At 31.2% G+C, this 15300-nt stretch overlaps 1 protein-coding gene across 1 annotated transcript; it reads right to left on the bottom strand.

Moving 5' to 3' along the window:
* Positions 1 to 71: 71 nt before the first annotated feature.
* Positions 72 to 9721, bottom strand: LOC132741897 (ubiquinol-cytochrome-c reductase complex assembly factor 1-like). Its single transcript, XM_060730168.1, has 9 exons — positions 9602 to 9721; positions 9217 to 9418; positions 8494 to 8601; positions 7389 to 7461; positions 6544 to 6601; positions 4446 to 4554; positions 3687 to 3770; positions 3032 to 3148; positions 72 to 2125 (listed from the first exon to the last, which is right to left on the bottom strand). Exons 2-9 carry the CDS (start codon positions 9400 to 9402, stop codon positions 1970 to 1972), a joined length of 891 nt encoding a protein of 296 aa, XP_060586151.1. The 5' UTR covers positions 9403 to 9418; positions 9602 to 9721; the 3' UTR covers positions 72 to 1969.
* Positions 9722 to 15300: the final 5579 nt, after the last annotated feature.

Here is a 15300-nt window from a genome sequence, read left to right as displayed (position 1 = left end):
CGTTTATGGTATTTTTCCAAATTAAATTCCTTAAAAAAGACTAAACAAACATTACTTTTTGCCATATTTTTTTTATTGAAAACTGCTCATTGATAAATGCAAGCATGGAAAAATAATTATTCCGTGCAATAAATATATAAACAAAATATTTCATCAATGAATATTTGAGCTGCATCACGACAAAACCAACATAATGCGTTTGCTACCAGCATGGATCCAGACCAGCCTGCGCCTCCGCGCAGTCTGATCATGATCCATGCTGTTTGCTTACAAACCCTATAACAAGTAGAGAAACTGATAGCGAACAGCATGGATCCTGATCAGATTGCACGGATGTGCAGGCTGGTCTGGATCCATGCTGGTCGCAAACCCATTATGTTGGTTTTGTCATGACGCGGCTCATTTATACAATATAATACTCCTCATATTTGGAATTGAACACACAATCAATCTCTTCCCTTCTTCTTTAACTTTTCTCATACACTGATGCATATACCAAAAACTTGTGTGTTCATGGTGTTTTTAGCTTTTCTCAAAATCTGATACTGTGATTTGCTTTCCTATGTTAATTGCTTTTACTGATCCTATAAGTGATTCAATTTTCAAAAAATTGATTATAACAGTAATTTACAATTTCTGAAAATTGATAAAAGAAAGAGGTAGTTCAAGACAGTCAGTAAATAAGTCTCCAAATAATGCCTACAAATAAACTGAATATTTTGCGTGAATATGAGAGGACAATATATCAAGTTTGATATCAAGTCATTTGCTTGTTTCTTGACAACAACTGTTACAATTTCTTTTCACAGATAAACCTTGATCTATCACTGGATGCAATTCATTTGTCCATTTACATTTAGGTAAAAAAAAAAAAGAAATATGAAATGAAATAATCTCTGTCCAAATATTTTGACTAGTTGAGTCAGGTTTGAAAAATAAATATTTAACAATGATTGTGAAAAATTGGTAAAACAAAACAAACAATAAAAACAGTGAAATTAATAAAGCGGCTTTACTAAATCAAAGCACAAGTAAGAGTTGTAGTTGTTAACTTGCTAAAAGATTTATACTTGTACTTGTTTATAAAATTTTTAAAGTAATTTTTAATTTCAGGCCATTTTTTTATACTAAAAAGGGAAAATAACTTATGTTAAACAAAATTGACAAACAATGAAACTTCCCCTTTTGTGCTTTCTAATGACCACTTTATATATATTTAAATTAACAAATTAAAACCATTCTTTGTTTCAAAGATATTTCAAATAAAGAATCATGTACCTGAATGAAGGACAGTGATGCCTCAACTGTTGGTTATTAATTTTGGGATATCAAGATGGAAACTCAAGATCATCCAATAATATAGAGCCTGTCCGACTGTATGAGGGTTAGGTCTGGCTCGGCTCAAATCAAGTGGCAAATGTTTATCACAGATTAGGGGGTTTCATTTAAAAGTATTTCAATATTTCTCTGGTACTTACTACACTACACTTTGTTTCTATCTAACCTTCAACAAAAGTCTATCCATAAACTTATCAAAATTATAGACTGTGTCAAATTCATCTTAGTCGGTGCCACTTCCTCTTCAAAATTTGACTGTGTCCCAACTTTCATTCTCAAACATTTAATGTAGATTTAGTCAAATGTTCATTAAATTACATGTGCCATCATAGAGGATGAGAATGTTATATCTGGATTACATGATTTTTTGGAGATATTTTTTTCCTTTTCAATTGCTCATTTACAATGATCATGATATTAAAGATTTCATGTTTTACAATATACCAAGCTGTTTTAACAATATCAAAATTGATAACTCTTTCTGAGTAATACTCTTATCTATATATAAATAGCATCTACCTCGTAAACTTGATTTTGTTCAAAACAACAACCAGTCAATTCTCAGGACGTAATACTGAACCTTCAACTGTAGAAAAACAAAGTGTGAAGTGAGATCATCAGCATGAAAAATTTAACCTCTGGTTGTATAATGTTGTAATTTAGCTTCACTAAGAGATTTCAGTCTGTCTTTTGTTGATTGAGGCACTATGTCTCCTTCTATAGGCAGGAAAGGAATTAGTCCATTTGCTAATATAAATTTGCTTTGCATCTTCTGTAAAAACTGCACCTGATCAACAAAGCAAAAAAACGAAATAAGTACATGGATTGTATATGAAAATCTTTTAGATAAAAAGTTTCTAGCATAATTTAAGGTTTTGTTTTGTTTTAATTTTTCAAGTCACATAGACATTATAAACACCATGTGGCAATGTGCAAACTTCCCTGATGGATGAATTCCTTAATGCGCCTCCATGCATTATTACAGGCAAAAGCAAGCACCTGAGTAGAGCAAAGAATGGTCTATAATCTGGTTTGCTTCATCACATGAAAGTATTAAATGTTTGTGGTAGGATTCAAACCATTAGCATGTCGGGAATGTGACTGAAAGTCAGCAGCTGTGTCCACTCTACCATTGAGGTCTAAAAGTTAGCATTATATGTGTAGTAATGTGTATACAACCTTGATGTCTAACATATTTTTGGTGCTTCATGTTACTTTTGCAAAAGATGTCAAACATGAGCTGTCTGTTAGATAGTGTGCTCAGTACATGACAGTTAAAAAAGCGCATAACATTCTTAAAAAGAAACTCTGAGTTATGGGATTTGAGCTATAAGATAGTCATAAAAAACAAGTTTGGAAAGTTTCGACCCATTCCTTTCAGTTGTTATGGAGATACCAACTTGCAAGCAAAAACTTAACCAAAGTGTGACTATTCTTTGGATAGTGCAGCTAAAATGGCTTTATTGTTATTTACAGACAGTTATGTATAAAGGCAACTTCAGTTCATGCCGTTCATGTTTAGAATGTAAATAGTCAGAAAGGTATGATTTATTGGATTTTTCTTTTAATTTAAGGGCTGAAGGTAATTGTTTGAGACACAACTTGTCACATATCACAATACCTCACCTGAGCACAATGTGGTAAAAGCTAAACACTGTAATCACAAGGGCCCGAAGAAAACAAAATACTAAACCTGTTTCCGTACATATTGTACCATAATCTCAAGGTGTCTGGGGTCTATATCTTGTCTAAAAGTGAATAATGATCTCCAGAGGGATGCAGCTAAAACTTTGTCATCTAACAACAAGCCCTGTCAATTGTAACATTAAAGATGATATATGTTCTGTGATATACAGAATGTTTTTTTCCATATCTTATAAGATTTAATGTAAATAAATAAGTGTTTGTTTGATTGACTCACAATCTTTCCCAGTGGAGGAAGACATCACATGCCTATTTTTGGATAATTTTCCGTACAATCGAGCAAATAGCTTTCAAGCATTAGAGAAACCAGTCTTTGACACAATTGAAACCTTAGCATAGCAACCTCAACACTTTGGTAAATCATCTGAGCATTAAACAGTTACTTTCATCTTTACTAATAGACAGTGTAAGATAGTGTTGCAGTGAGGCCGAGTGGATAGTATTGCTGGCTGCGTGAGTTCAAAGCCTGTCAGCTGTTGTATCTGTAGCAAGAAACTTTACACTCATTGCTTAGTACCAGTTGGTTCAAGGAACAGATCGAGAGTGTTTCAATAAACTTATAGCTCCCAACACAATCGAACTAAAATAAATTGGTTTTAATAGATTCACAGGCTTTTTTAATAGATTACCAGGCTTTTACCTACCTCATCATAGTTTCCTAATGCTGCCAAGAATTCTGTATGTAATAAATCTAGGTCACCAGCTTGTACTCTGATATCTAATTCTTTCTGCAAACATTAATATATCAACATATAATTGACCATTAGCTAAGCTGTAAAATAAAATTGCTGTTTTGAATTTAGAACAGTGAACAGCAAGTGACTGACTACAAATCCTTTTTGAAACTTGCATCAGTCATGAAAGAATATGACCATTTAAACTTAATATCCTAAATCAATTTGTCATTGCGAAATTACACCATGTCAAAGGATCAAACCAACAACCCCTGCATCTAACCCTGATGCTTTCCTGCTTGAGCTTAGCAGGTTGGTGTATAAATATACACTTGCATAGCTCTGTAGTGCTGGCATTGCCATGTTATTAGTACCAAGTGTCCAGAGATTAACCATTTATAGCTCAGATTGGAGAGTATCAGATTTTAAATCCAGGGGTCACTGGTTCAATGCTAGGGCAAGGTGAAATTACCACAATTGATCTCGGTGTAAGTAATCTACAGTTACGTGTGACTGTAGAATAAAGATACAGACAAGTAAGCATTAAGGTCAAACTGTCAAAGGATCGCAACAATACATTCCATCCAAAACTTTCAGGGAGAAAAAACATACACTTCATTTACTAGAAGAGAAATTTTCTTAAAAAAAAACTGCCCAATACAAAATCATTACATATAAACATTTGACTTATAATGAAAATAGATGGTAGTAAAAATAAAACATGCTTACCCCTAGCATCCTAGCCTTAGCTTTAGTATCTGTAATGAGATTTTCTATGACTTGATCACGTAAAATTCTACCCTCACGTCCTTCTGTTGATACCCGTACCATTATCAACCTAGTACAATAATATCATCATATGTTTAAAGATTTATCACCGGACTTTCCTTATTGGCCAGTACAAAATGTAACCTGCTATGTTGAGGTATGATAAATGAAACATCTTTCCCATGCATGTACTTCTTTGTTGTATTTAAAGTTATGCTTACATTCTAATTAATGCAATTTCCAGCTTTACTTGTGGAGCCAGACAATTTTTTGGTTTATTTTTATGTCTCATCAAAGCTGTATAGGTAATAGTGTTACTGGTGGAGGAAGACCTCAGGTGCCCCTCTGTGCATTATTCCAGACATGAATGGGCACCTGAGTTAAACCACAGACATTATATATGCTAGCTGGAGATGTTTCCTCACATGAAAGAATCCAAATACCTCACAAGAAAGCAACTGTAAAGAACCACTGACTGTCTACATGTATGCTAGCTGAATAGCTTTCTTATACAAATGTAACCAAAATGTCCCTAACTGGATTCAAACTTAAAGCTGTGAGAGGCAAGTGATTTGAAAACCTAAATCACTCAACAACAAAAGCCCAATCTTAAACAAGAGGGCCATAATGGCCCTGAAATCGCATTTGCTTATAGGCCCCTGGGCCAAGGCCAATTTTAAACCAGGGGCTTATATTTGAACAAACTTGGTAGTCAACCATTAGAAGATGTTTCATGATAAATATCTAAGCTCTAGCTCTTTGGGGTTTTTATAAGAAGATTTTAAAAGTTTTTACTATAAACATATAGAGGAAAAAACGACCCCCCCCCCTTGGGAGGGGCCAATTTTGACCCCAGCGCACTTATTTGAACAAACTTGGTAGACACTCACTAGAAGATATTTCATGCTTAGTATCTAAACTCTAGCCATTTAGGTGTTTTATAAGAAGATTTTTTAAGACTTTACTACATGTGTATACACATATAAGGAAAATCAATGACCCCTGGGGCGGGGCCAATTTTAACCCCAGGGCCCTTTTTTGAACTTGGTAGACACTTATTAGAAGATGTTTCATGCTAAATATCTTAGCTCTAGCTCTTTGGGGTTTTTAAGAGAAGATATTTTAAGTTTTTACTTTATACAAATAAGGAAAATCAATGACCCCCGGGAAGGGGCTAATTTTAACCTCAGTGCATTTATATGTACAAACTTGGTAGACACTGACTAGATGATGCTTCATGCCAAATATTTAAGCTCTTATTCTTTTGGTTTTCAAGATATTTTAAGTTTTTCCTTTTGGTTGCCATGGCAACCAGAGTTCTGCTTGTAATTAAATTCTTTGAACAATTGTTAAAGTTGACTACCAAAGGAACATTCCTGTGAAGTTTGGATGAAGTTGACTTAGGAGTTTATGAGGAGATGTCATTTAAAGTAAAAGTTTACGGACGGATGACGGACGAAAAGTGATCACAAAAACTTACCATGTCACTTTGTGACAGGTGAGCTAAAAATCACTTTCATGTTGTTTATATGTGCTTACTTTGTCATTTAATTTTAGAAACAATCAAACAAAAAGTTTAACATAACAGAAATGAATATTGTAATTTTGTACCTTGAAATTAGAAAACAGGATAAAATGTTCCTAGATAAAATATTCACTAGTCACTGCTAATATGTACATGTATAATTATTCTACATAAATCTTCAACTACCCTAAAAGGTTCGTTTGTTCAATTTAAATTCACATCAATATTGTTACGGCCATGGTTATGATGACTTTCCAGCTTTACTGATAGATGAAGACCTTGGGTGCCTTTTTTACATAATTTACATAATTTCAGGTAAAAGTGGGCACTTGAGTAGGACCACTGATCTTGCTGGATACATGTAGCTTTCTCACATGAAAAAGTCCAAAGTCCCTGATGGGATTCTAACTCACAACATTCAGGGGCATGTGGTTTGAGGTTGACAACTATGAATACTCAGCCACAGAAGCCCTGAATGATAAAATTCAAAAACTAATAATTAGCAGAATATTTATAATAAAATATGAAGTTTACCAAACATGCAGACATGTCAATTTATGCCAGGATGCCATCGTATCAGGAAGATCTATATCTATCAAAAATAGAAACATACAATGTTAATAGTTCTCATTCTTTTATAAGAAGTTATTTGCCACTTCAGTAATCTGAACATGACCAAAATTTCCATCCTCTTTTTTAAAGGAGTAGGGTGGATGGGAGGCATGTTTATGTACAATGTATAAGTGAAATAGATTTAAATAGATTTCTAACCATGATCTATTAACTTAATAGTAAAATTAATAATAATAAATTTCTGACACCTTACAAGTATTTATCTTTTTTACAGTCAAGTATTGTCATCCTGATTTGATTGATTTTATAAATGAAAAAAATAATAAAGATTTTAATCAATTTCTTAATTTTAAAAATCTTATAGATCTAATATGTCAGATATTTTCTTCTGTGTTTTATTCTTTTTCACTTATGTCACACATAAATCATTTTTCAAAATGATTTAACAAAAAATAATGCTAATATTTCATTAGCATTTTTTTCTTATACATGTAATATAGCCTATTAAAATATGACTTAACATCATTCTAAGCAGCTATTATCATTATCCCTCATGTACAGACTCAATCAAACCGGTCTGCAGTCCTCTTGTAATTTTGTTGTGATTAATGCTTCCGAGGGATCACTTTGTTTCCAGATTTTTTTTTTAACATCATTCTAAGCAGCTGTGACTTATTAATATATGTAAGCACACAACTTTAATATTCATTAACGATGTCAGACTGACGCCACCTTATACAAGTTGTATGATGACATTTTCCAGTCTGATGTGACAGAATAGAGATGTATGGAACAGTGTTACTTACAATCATAGATATTGTTATATCGTGATGCTTCAGCTGCTGATAGATACAGTCGAAAACCACTATACTTTAATGTCTACAAATAAATAATACATGTACATTTGTAATTATGCTTTATGATTTTCTCACTTTTCAAACTAGTATTTTACACTTAAGCAAAAGCACTGTTTTTCTTGAATTCCATACCCTCTTAATAAAATGTGTATTATATACAAAACTCTAGAAACCTGTGAGAAAAATACAAATACAAATGTACATTGAAAATACAAATGTATGTGTGTATAAAGCGTTTGGGTTGGGGGACTACATGTAAGTTAAAATATACAGCATTTGATTTCTGAATACAGTGGTTGCTTCAATATATCAGATAATCAAACCATGAAAAAATTCACAAACCATTCTGTTTCCAGAGAAAGGGTAGTGTTCCAATGATTTGTATATTTATATATATCTCACACCATTCTGTACAATAACAAGTCGCTAATTATGATAATATAATGTACATTACACAACTATAATTTCATGAGTGCCTTGTCTTACATGTACTACACTTGTGATAGCTTGACTGACATACCCTGTAAGGTAAATATCTGGAAACAATGTCATATTGTGTAAAATAAGAATAATTAAGCAACTGAATGATTTAAAGTTTGTTTGTTCAATTTGAAGTCACACCAACAACTAGTACCAAGTTGAAAACAAGCACAGTATGCCATTCCTCTGCTAAGTTTGCTGCCTAATCAATTTTATAACAATTGTTTATATTTTAACCTAATACAAGTAAATCTATTTTTTGTTTTTTGTTTTATTTGGTTTCATGTAATACAGACAGTTACACTGTACAGGTCATCCAGAGACTTCCCTGTGTTATTGGTGAAGAAGATATCAGGTGCCACACCCTACATTACTTAAGTCACAAGTTGTAACTTAGTCCTCTGAGTATGCTAAATGCCTTCCTGTAAACTACCGTGATAGTTTCCTCGCATGAAAGAACTCAGAGTGTGAGGCAAATAAGCCTTATTCAGCAACTTTTTAAAATCTGCCATTAAGGCTCTACTATCTCAATGAATATAAGAAACAAATAAAGAATTAATAAACAAGTTTTTACCATTGGATAATATCTCAATGTGCCTTTAAATCCTAAATTTTCTTTAAATCTGGTAAAAAATCCAACATTTTTGATGAATTCTTCTTTTTTGGGGGTTGAGTAATCTCTCTGAAAAAAAAAATTGGTACAGATGATATGCTTTTTATGTGCAGAAAGTTTAAAGGCCCAATTTGCTCCAATAATGCTATTATTTTTATTTTCTCAAACACTTTCTAAAGTTATTGTCCTGTTACAATTTCAGAAAAAAATACTGATTTGATAACTTAGTTTTATTGGCAATTGAGCTTAAGCAAACTTTGTTTGCCTTTCTTTGTTTATTTTTATATAATTATAATAAGTACAGTTACAACTTACACTAAGTTACAGTGATTTTCATTTTTGTACAAAAGTAAATATAACACAGTAACAGTGAAATATTTTAGATTTTTGTATTAATGATTTTTCTATCTGTTTAAATTAAACACTGTTTTAATACTTTACTGTGTATATGACTATATCCAGTAACACTGAAATGTGAAAATAATGTTGGAATTGCAAATCTGTGGATTAAGAAAATAACTACATGTACACATTTATGTATCATTACATTTTAGTTAGGGTCAGTCTAACAATAAACAGAAAGTAGTTGCAGCATAATAAACAATTATCTTTTTGCTTCTGGCATTCAATCTTTTCACATACCCGTATCTATATCAAGTACAAATGTTAGAAAATAAAACTAACCTTTAAAATGCTGTCATCTTCTCTTAATATATTGCTACAGTAATTTTCCCTTAAAATATTGCTACAGCAAGCATGATTTGAACAAGGAGTTCTGCCTCTTATTGCTGGCCTGGACTTTGAAGAATACAGCCGCACTCCACTGAATCGTAATGCCTTGTATAACAAAAGTTTTCCTCTCATCATCATATTGTTCGACAGCAGTCTGAAAAGTCAATAAACAAATCATAAGTTACATGTATGTGTCCTTTCAAGCAAATGATCATGGGTCAAACTGAGTCCACAATTCCAGATTGTTGGGGCTCAATCCTCTACATGAACTTAGGCAATTTCCTGAATATTTGTATTTCCAGCAACTGACAACTAGTACTATTGTTGAAATACTTACATTATTCTACACCGAACTTTATTTTTGACATACGATTTATTTTTGGTTACGTAAACCGTCAGCTTTATGGTTGCATAACCACAAAATATAACCCCACCCACAACACTGACAACATTTAGAAGCTGAAATTAAGGATTTTATTTATAATTTCAATAGCAAGATATTGTTACTGATATAATATTTTAACAGTTGTATATTGCAAGAAAATTAAAATATAAGAATAAACTTACAAATCAAATACTTTCACGTTTATGTAAGATCCATCCGATTTCTATGTCAGTATACGGTCGTGAAATTATTCCTGGTATCAAAGGCGCTTGCTTACCTAAAAAACAACGAACAAATAAAAAACGGAAAGTTTCAAACTTTGCAAATGGACGCTAAATTACTTGATAGGAAACACATGAAATGTGCCGGGTTGTGGAATGTTGCATATTGTAATGATACTTAAACAGCGATCTCCTTTTCCAGAGTCTTTCAGGATAATCAATACAAAAAACTTTGGTGCTGATTAGGGGCGTTACAAAAATACCTATACTGTATAATTATATAAAGCTCCGTGGGGACGTAAAAAGTTGCATTTCCCGTTGTATATTATCATGGAGCTAAATATATATCTGTGATTAAATGTATCTCATTAGTAGACACAGAGACATAGATAATCATGTTATCTATGTCTCTGGTAGACACAATGAAACCATGCAAGTCTGCAACTCTTAGTTTTATTTTCTTCAAAATTTAAATATTAATATAATATTATTGCTCACTATATATGCAGTATATGCGGTTCCATATAGCTATGAAATATACACATATTTAAAATAGCATCATGTAGTACAGCTAGTTTCTTGGCCATTATGAACTTAAAAAAAATTGGGCTGTGAAAAATTCATCAGTGGTGGCTTTAAGAAAGACTGCATGGAATTCGGGATCTTATTAAACATATAAAGATCCTGATATCTGATCATTTGACATATAGGTATCAACGGGAGTACGGGATCAGAATCTACTGTCTCCAAGTATAATAATATTTATTAATCATTTGACAATTGTTCACTAGCTGAAATATGTAAAGATTGACATTTTGTCGTAGACATTTATTTCGTGCATGTGTTTATTTATAATAATAAATACAGTTGAGTTCACACTAAACTTCCCACCCTTGTGCACTTCTAGTTCACTAGAGCTGTACTAGAAGTGCACACCGTGTGCACTTCTAGTGCACTAGCTAGACCATATGACCAGGGAAGGTGACACCTAAATGATTTATTGGATAATTGCACATCAAGTGACAGGGGTGAGGGGGCATCCATTGTTAAACTGCTGTAAGAAAAAAAAACTTTGGGAATATATGGCCTATTCATGAATATAAATAAGTAAATTTTAAAATCAGCAGTTTTAAAATTTTAGGTGCTATCATGTTAAAGCTTAAAATTATTTTTTTTCTTTTATTTATTATAATCAAATTTTTATTAACCAGTATTTAACTGTAAGTGTAAAATAATACCCCTTAAAATCAAATCTATAGAATTAATAAGGTTAAATTTAAATATGCTTTGTAATGGATAATTAATTGTTTTTAAAACTTTTTTAATGACCATGTATTTCAATTTTTCTTGAGTACAAATGGGAAAATCAATGTGATAATTCTGGCCCAATTAATTTAGTTTGTAACAACATAACTTTTTTTCATAAGCTCAAACAAATTAAGGAAAGGTTTATATTTAAGCTAAAATATTATTTCTATAATATACAACTTGGAGACAATTCCTCATGTTCAATATTGAAAGAAAATATTAATACATTGATTTTAAAACAATCAATATACTGCGATAATTTAGTATTCAACTATGTAATGCTTGCATATGTTTTAAAGATATAAATAATTAAAATTTTCCATGAAATAAATAAATTTGATAACTTTATTCATGATTTCAATATTAAAAATTTAATTTATAAAGGGATACTTTTATTGAAGAGGACAATCTCAAATCATGCTGTGTATTGGTATTTTCTGAAAAGGACTGTTTTTATTATATGATAAGAGGGCCTCATGGTAATTAACAAAGAACAGTCAATTTTGCAGATTATAAGTATGCTTTGAAACTCCCTGGTTTTCTCAAAATGCATATTATTAGACTCATCAGGCGATGGCACTCAGGCTTGTTAGACATATAGATAAATGACCACAATTTTTGTGTAATCAAATATAAAAAAATCATAATGGCGTAAATGCATATTAGATATTATTGTCTCTAAAGCGGAATTTTCTATTTTTATCCATTTATCCACATTTCTTGCCATTCTGCATAATGATATAAATGTTCATGAGGCAATTCCTCATGTTCAAGATTGAAAGAGAAAATTAATTCATTGATTTTAAATAAATCCATACACTGTGATATTACGTTTTTCAACCCTGCAATGTTTGCGTACTTTTTAAAGATATAAATAATTAAAAAAAAATATGAAATAAATAAAATTGATAACTTTATTCAAGATTTCTATATTAAAAATTTAATGTATAAAGGGAATGCTTTTATAGAAGAGGAAAGTCTCAAGTCATGTTGTGTATTGGTACATTTTCTGAGAGCGACTGTTTTAATTACACTGGTCTCCTGCTGATAAGAGGGTCCCAGGGTAAATAACAAAAATGCAGATGTATGCAATATTTATTTAAAATTTCCTGTTTTTTTTCCCTAAATACATGTAAGACATTGATAAATGACTATAATTTTTGTATTATCAAATGTAGAAATAATCATAATGGCATAAACGCATGTCAGATAGTATTGTCATTATTGTCTTGGTGTGGAATTTTCTAATCTTTTCATAAAAAAAAATTGTTTAAAATTAATATCAGTGTTAACTATTCTAGAAAGACCTCATATCAATATTTATCCACATTTCTTGCAATTCTGCATTAAAATTTGCAACATCTTTTAGTTTCTGAACAGGGAAATGTTAAATTTTTCTATTATAAATTTGACAAATTTGCCTTGTCAGTTTTAACACATTTAGAAGATAATATATTTTTTAAGAAAATATTTAAATACATGATTATAAAACTTTTGTAACTACCTTTCACTTTAATGCAGATCTGTGTTTTTTTTGTTTGTTTTTTTTTTTTAAAATATCATACATGAGCAGAAAACAATTACAGAAGATTGAAGTGTCAAAAGTAATGCTGTGTATTGGTGTTTTAATATAGTACCCTGCTGATAAGAGAGCCCCTCAGGGTAAATAACAAAAGGCAGATGATAAATATAAGTAGGCAATGTAAATTCTGTATTCTCTGGATGTTGGTGCAAATAAATTTCATTACAAGTAGTACAAAAAGAAAAAAAACCCCGAAATATTTTTGCATTTTATAATAAACTCATAAAAATAATCATATTGCATAATTACGTTACAATGCATGAAAAAAGGAGGAAGATTGGTGTCATCTCAAAAATGGAATTGAAAGATTTTCTAATCTTTTTGTAAATATCCATGTCAGTTTAATAATACATTGTACTAGTGTCCCACAGATACATATCAATACTTAATCCACACATATCGATACTGAATCCTCATTTCATACATATACTACCATAATATATAAATATTTATTTTCAGAATAATATATATCATTTATATTAATCTTAGGTAAATCTCAGTTTGAGAAGGTAAGAGAGATTATAAATGGGATAAAATTGACAAAATTTAGGCCAATTATAAACATATTAATTCTTTAATGTATTTAAGGCTATTTATGCTTAAAATCATTACTTAAACTAAAACAACCATAAGTTAAGATCAAAAATAACTAATTGGCATAATTTCGCCCCCCCCCCCCCCCCCCAAAAAAAAACCCCCAAAAAACTGACAGAATTTTGTTTAATTAGCATTTCAATTAGCATTTCAATGTTTCATATTTCATAACCCAGATTAAAAGAAAAAAAATAGAATCATATTAAATATCAATTAACTTATTAATTAACTTATCAACATTAAAGTTATAATTATTTATATTTACTTATTCTAACACTTAAGTTTTAAAGTACAAAATCAGTAAAATTAATGATTTTGAGAAAAATTATTGTTCTGATATTTTACGCCATATTTCACAAAATCAAATATTCACAACTTCAAATTTATTATGAAAAACAACTATACAGATATCTAAATTTATCTATCTTTTTGTAAAAGTCAAATTGAAATAAAAGGTAACTGCTTAATACATATAAAAGGTCTGGTGCACTACAAAGTGCACTTACGAAGTGCATTAGTAGTGCACATCTAGTGTACTCCTAGTGCACTTTGTGTAACCTTTAGTGTGAACTCAACTGTACTATTTCACTTCTCTTTTCGAGTATTTTACGTGTGTGTCATTGATTTTAGAAAAGTTGTACAGGTGAATAACAGTAATAATAATACAAGTGTATTTGTAAGACGGGTTACATTTTTAAAATAAAGAAAATCGTTTAAAAGTTAATCTTAAAGTATGCAAGTTTGGTCATACCCTGCTTAAATATTTCCCGGTTTAATAGGGACTAAATTAGGGACTTACACAAGTAATTATGGGGCAGTGAGGGAGTGTTTAAGTATGATGATAGTTCGAATGAATACTTTCAACAATTACACTACGTACTGATTCGGGAGATTTGTCCACATAATTAATATAGAACTTTGATAAGTTAAATGCATTATTTTTACATGACATTATAGATAAAAAAAATAACCGTGTTTATCTGCAAATGAAAGCTGCTTACAGACTACATATAGATGTAAGCAGCTATATTCTTTATTGTGTTAATCCGATTTCAGCTTTAGAACAGCTACATATGAACACTAACACACTTAGTGTCAAGCTTTATTTGGCTTCATTAAAATGCGCTAGCTTTATTGCGCCACTACCTGTCTATTCTTACATGTAGTTCTATGAAGCACTATGAAAAATAGGAAGCGGCTATGAACGGAATTTGATATAGTATCAACTTTTGTTCGTCTAAGAAAATTTACACACATTTTTTAAAAGAAATATAGCGTTTCTATTGAATGCCAAAAAAAGCTTGACACTAATACTAGTATGTTTTCTTTACTTATGGAATAACTTCTCACAGGTACTAGTTATTGTGAGTATATCTAAGTATCCAGGTGAAGACCAAAACATCCAGTCTGATAAGCATGTTTAATGTGTTAATCAATTAATAAACCAATATTGTAAATAAAATAATTAATATACTTATAATGTGATTTGGCTATTTCCCTTCTGCACATGACATCATTGAAATTATTTACCCTGGGGACGATGATTAGTTCTACGCGTGGAATGTGTATGAGTTTACTTTTCTGCATGCAGAAAGCAAAATATTTTAGCAAAACTAAATAAAATCTTAAAAACATGAAATAATTTGTATGCAATGCCGAAAGTGTGCGCACAACCAGCGTTCACCACTCAAAATCAGCAGCTTATATTAGCAATAAAATTCGTGTAAATCGATCATATTGAGTATATTCATGAGAGATAATAAAAGGTGTCACACCTCTCACGCCCCTCTTTTTCTTCTTCCAGTACTGTACATAAACCACTCTGGGGCATTAACGTACAGGGTAGCCTAACCCCGACTTGAGCAGTATTCAATCTTCAACACAACTATTGAAAATTATGATCTCAGAACCAGAACCAGAAGCAGAATAATATGACAACGATTATA

This window comes from Ruditapes philippinarum, unplaced genomic scaffold (genome assembly GCF_026571515.1).
Source record: "Ruditapes philippinarum isolate M1 unplaced genomic scaffold, ASM2657151v2 ctg4029_1_1_1_1, whole genome shotgun sequence".
Taxonomy (NCBI): Eukaryota; Metazoa; Mollusca; class Bivalvia; order Venerida; family Veneridae; genus Ruditapes; species Ruditapes philippinarum.
Note: the sequence above shows the minus strand (reverse complement) of the source record. Positions and strands in the feature narration are given on the sequence as shown.

Excerpts from the sequence above, each read along its gene's own strand:
- LOC132741897 (XM_060730168.1), bottom strand. The coding sequence starts at position 9,402 with ATGATGATGAGAGGAAAACTTTTGTTATACAAGGCATTACGATTCAGT. Across the intron at positions 8,602-9,216 it reads AAGATGACAGCATTTTAAAG|AGAGATTACTCAACCCCCAA; the intron begins GTTAGTTTTATT and ends TTTTTTTTTCAG. Across the intron at positions 7,462-8,493 it reads CATTGAGATATTATCCAATG|ACATTAAAGTATAGTGGTTT; the intron begins GTAAAAACTTGT and ends ATTTATTTGTAG.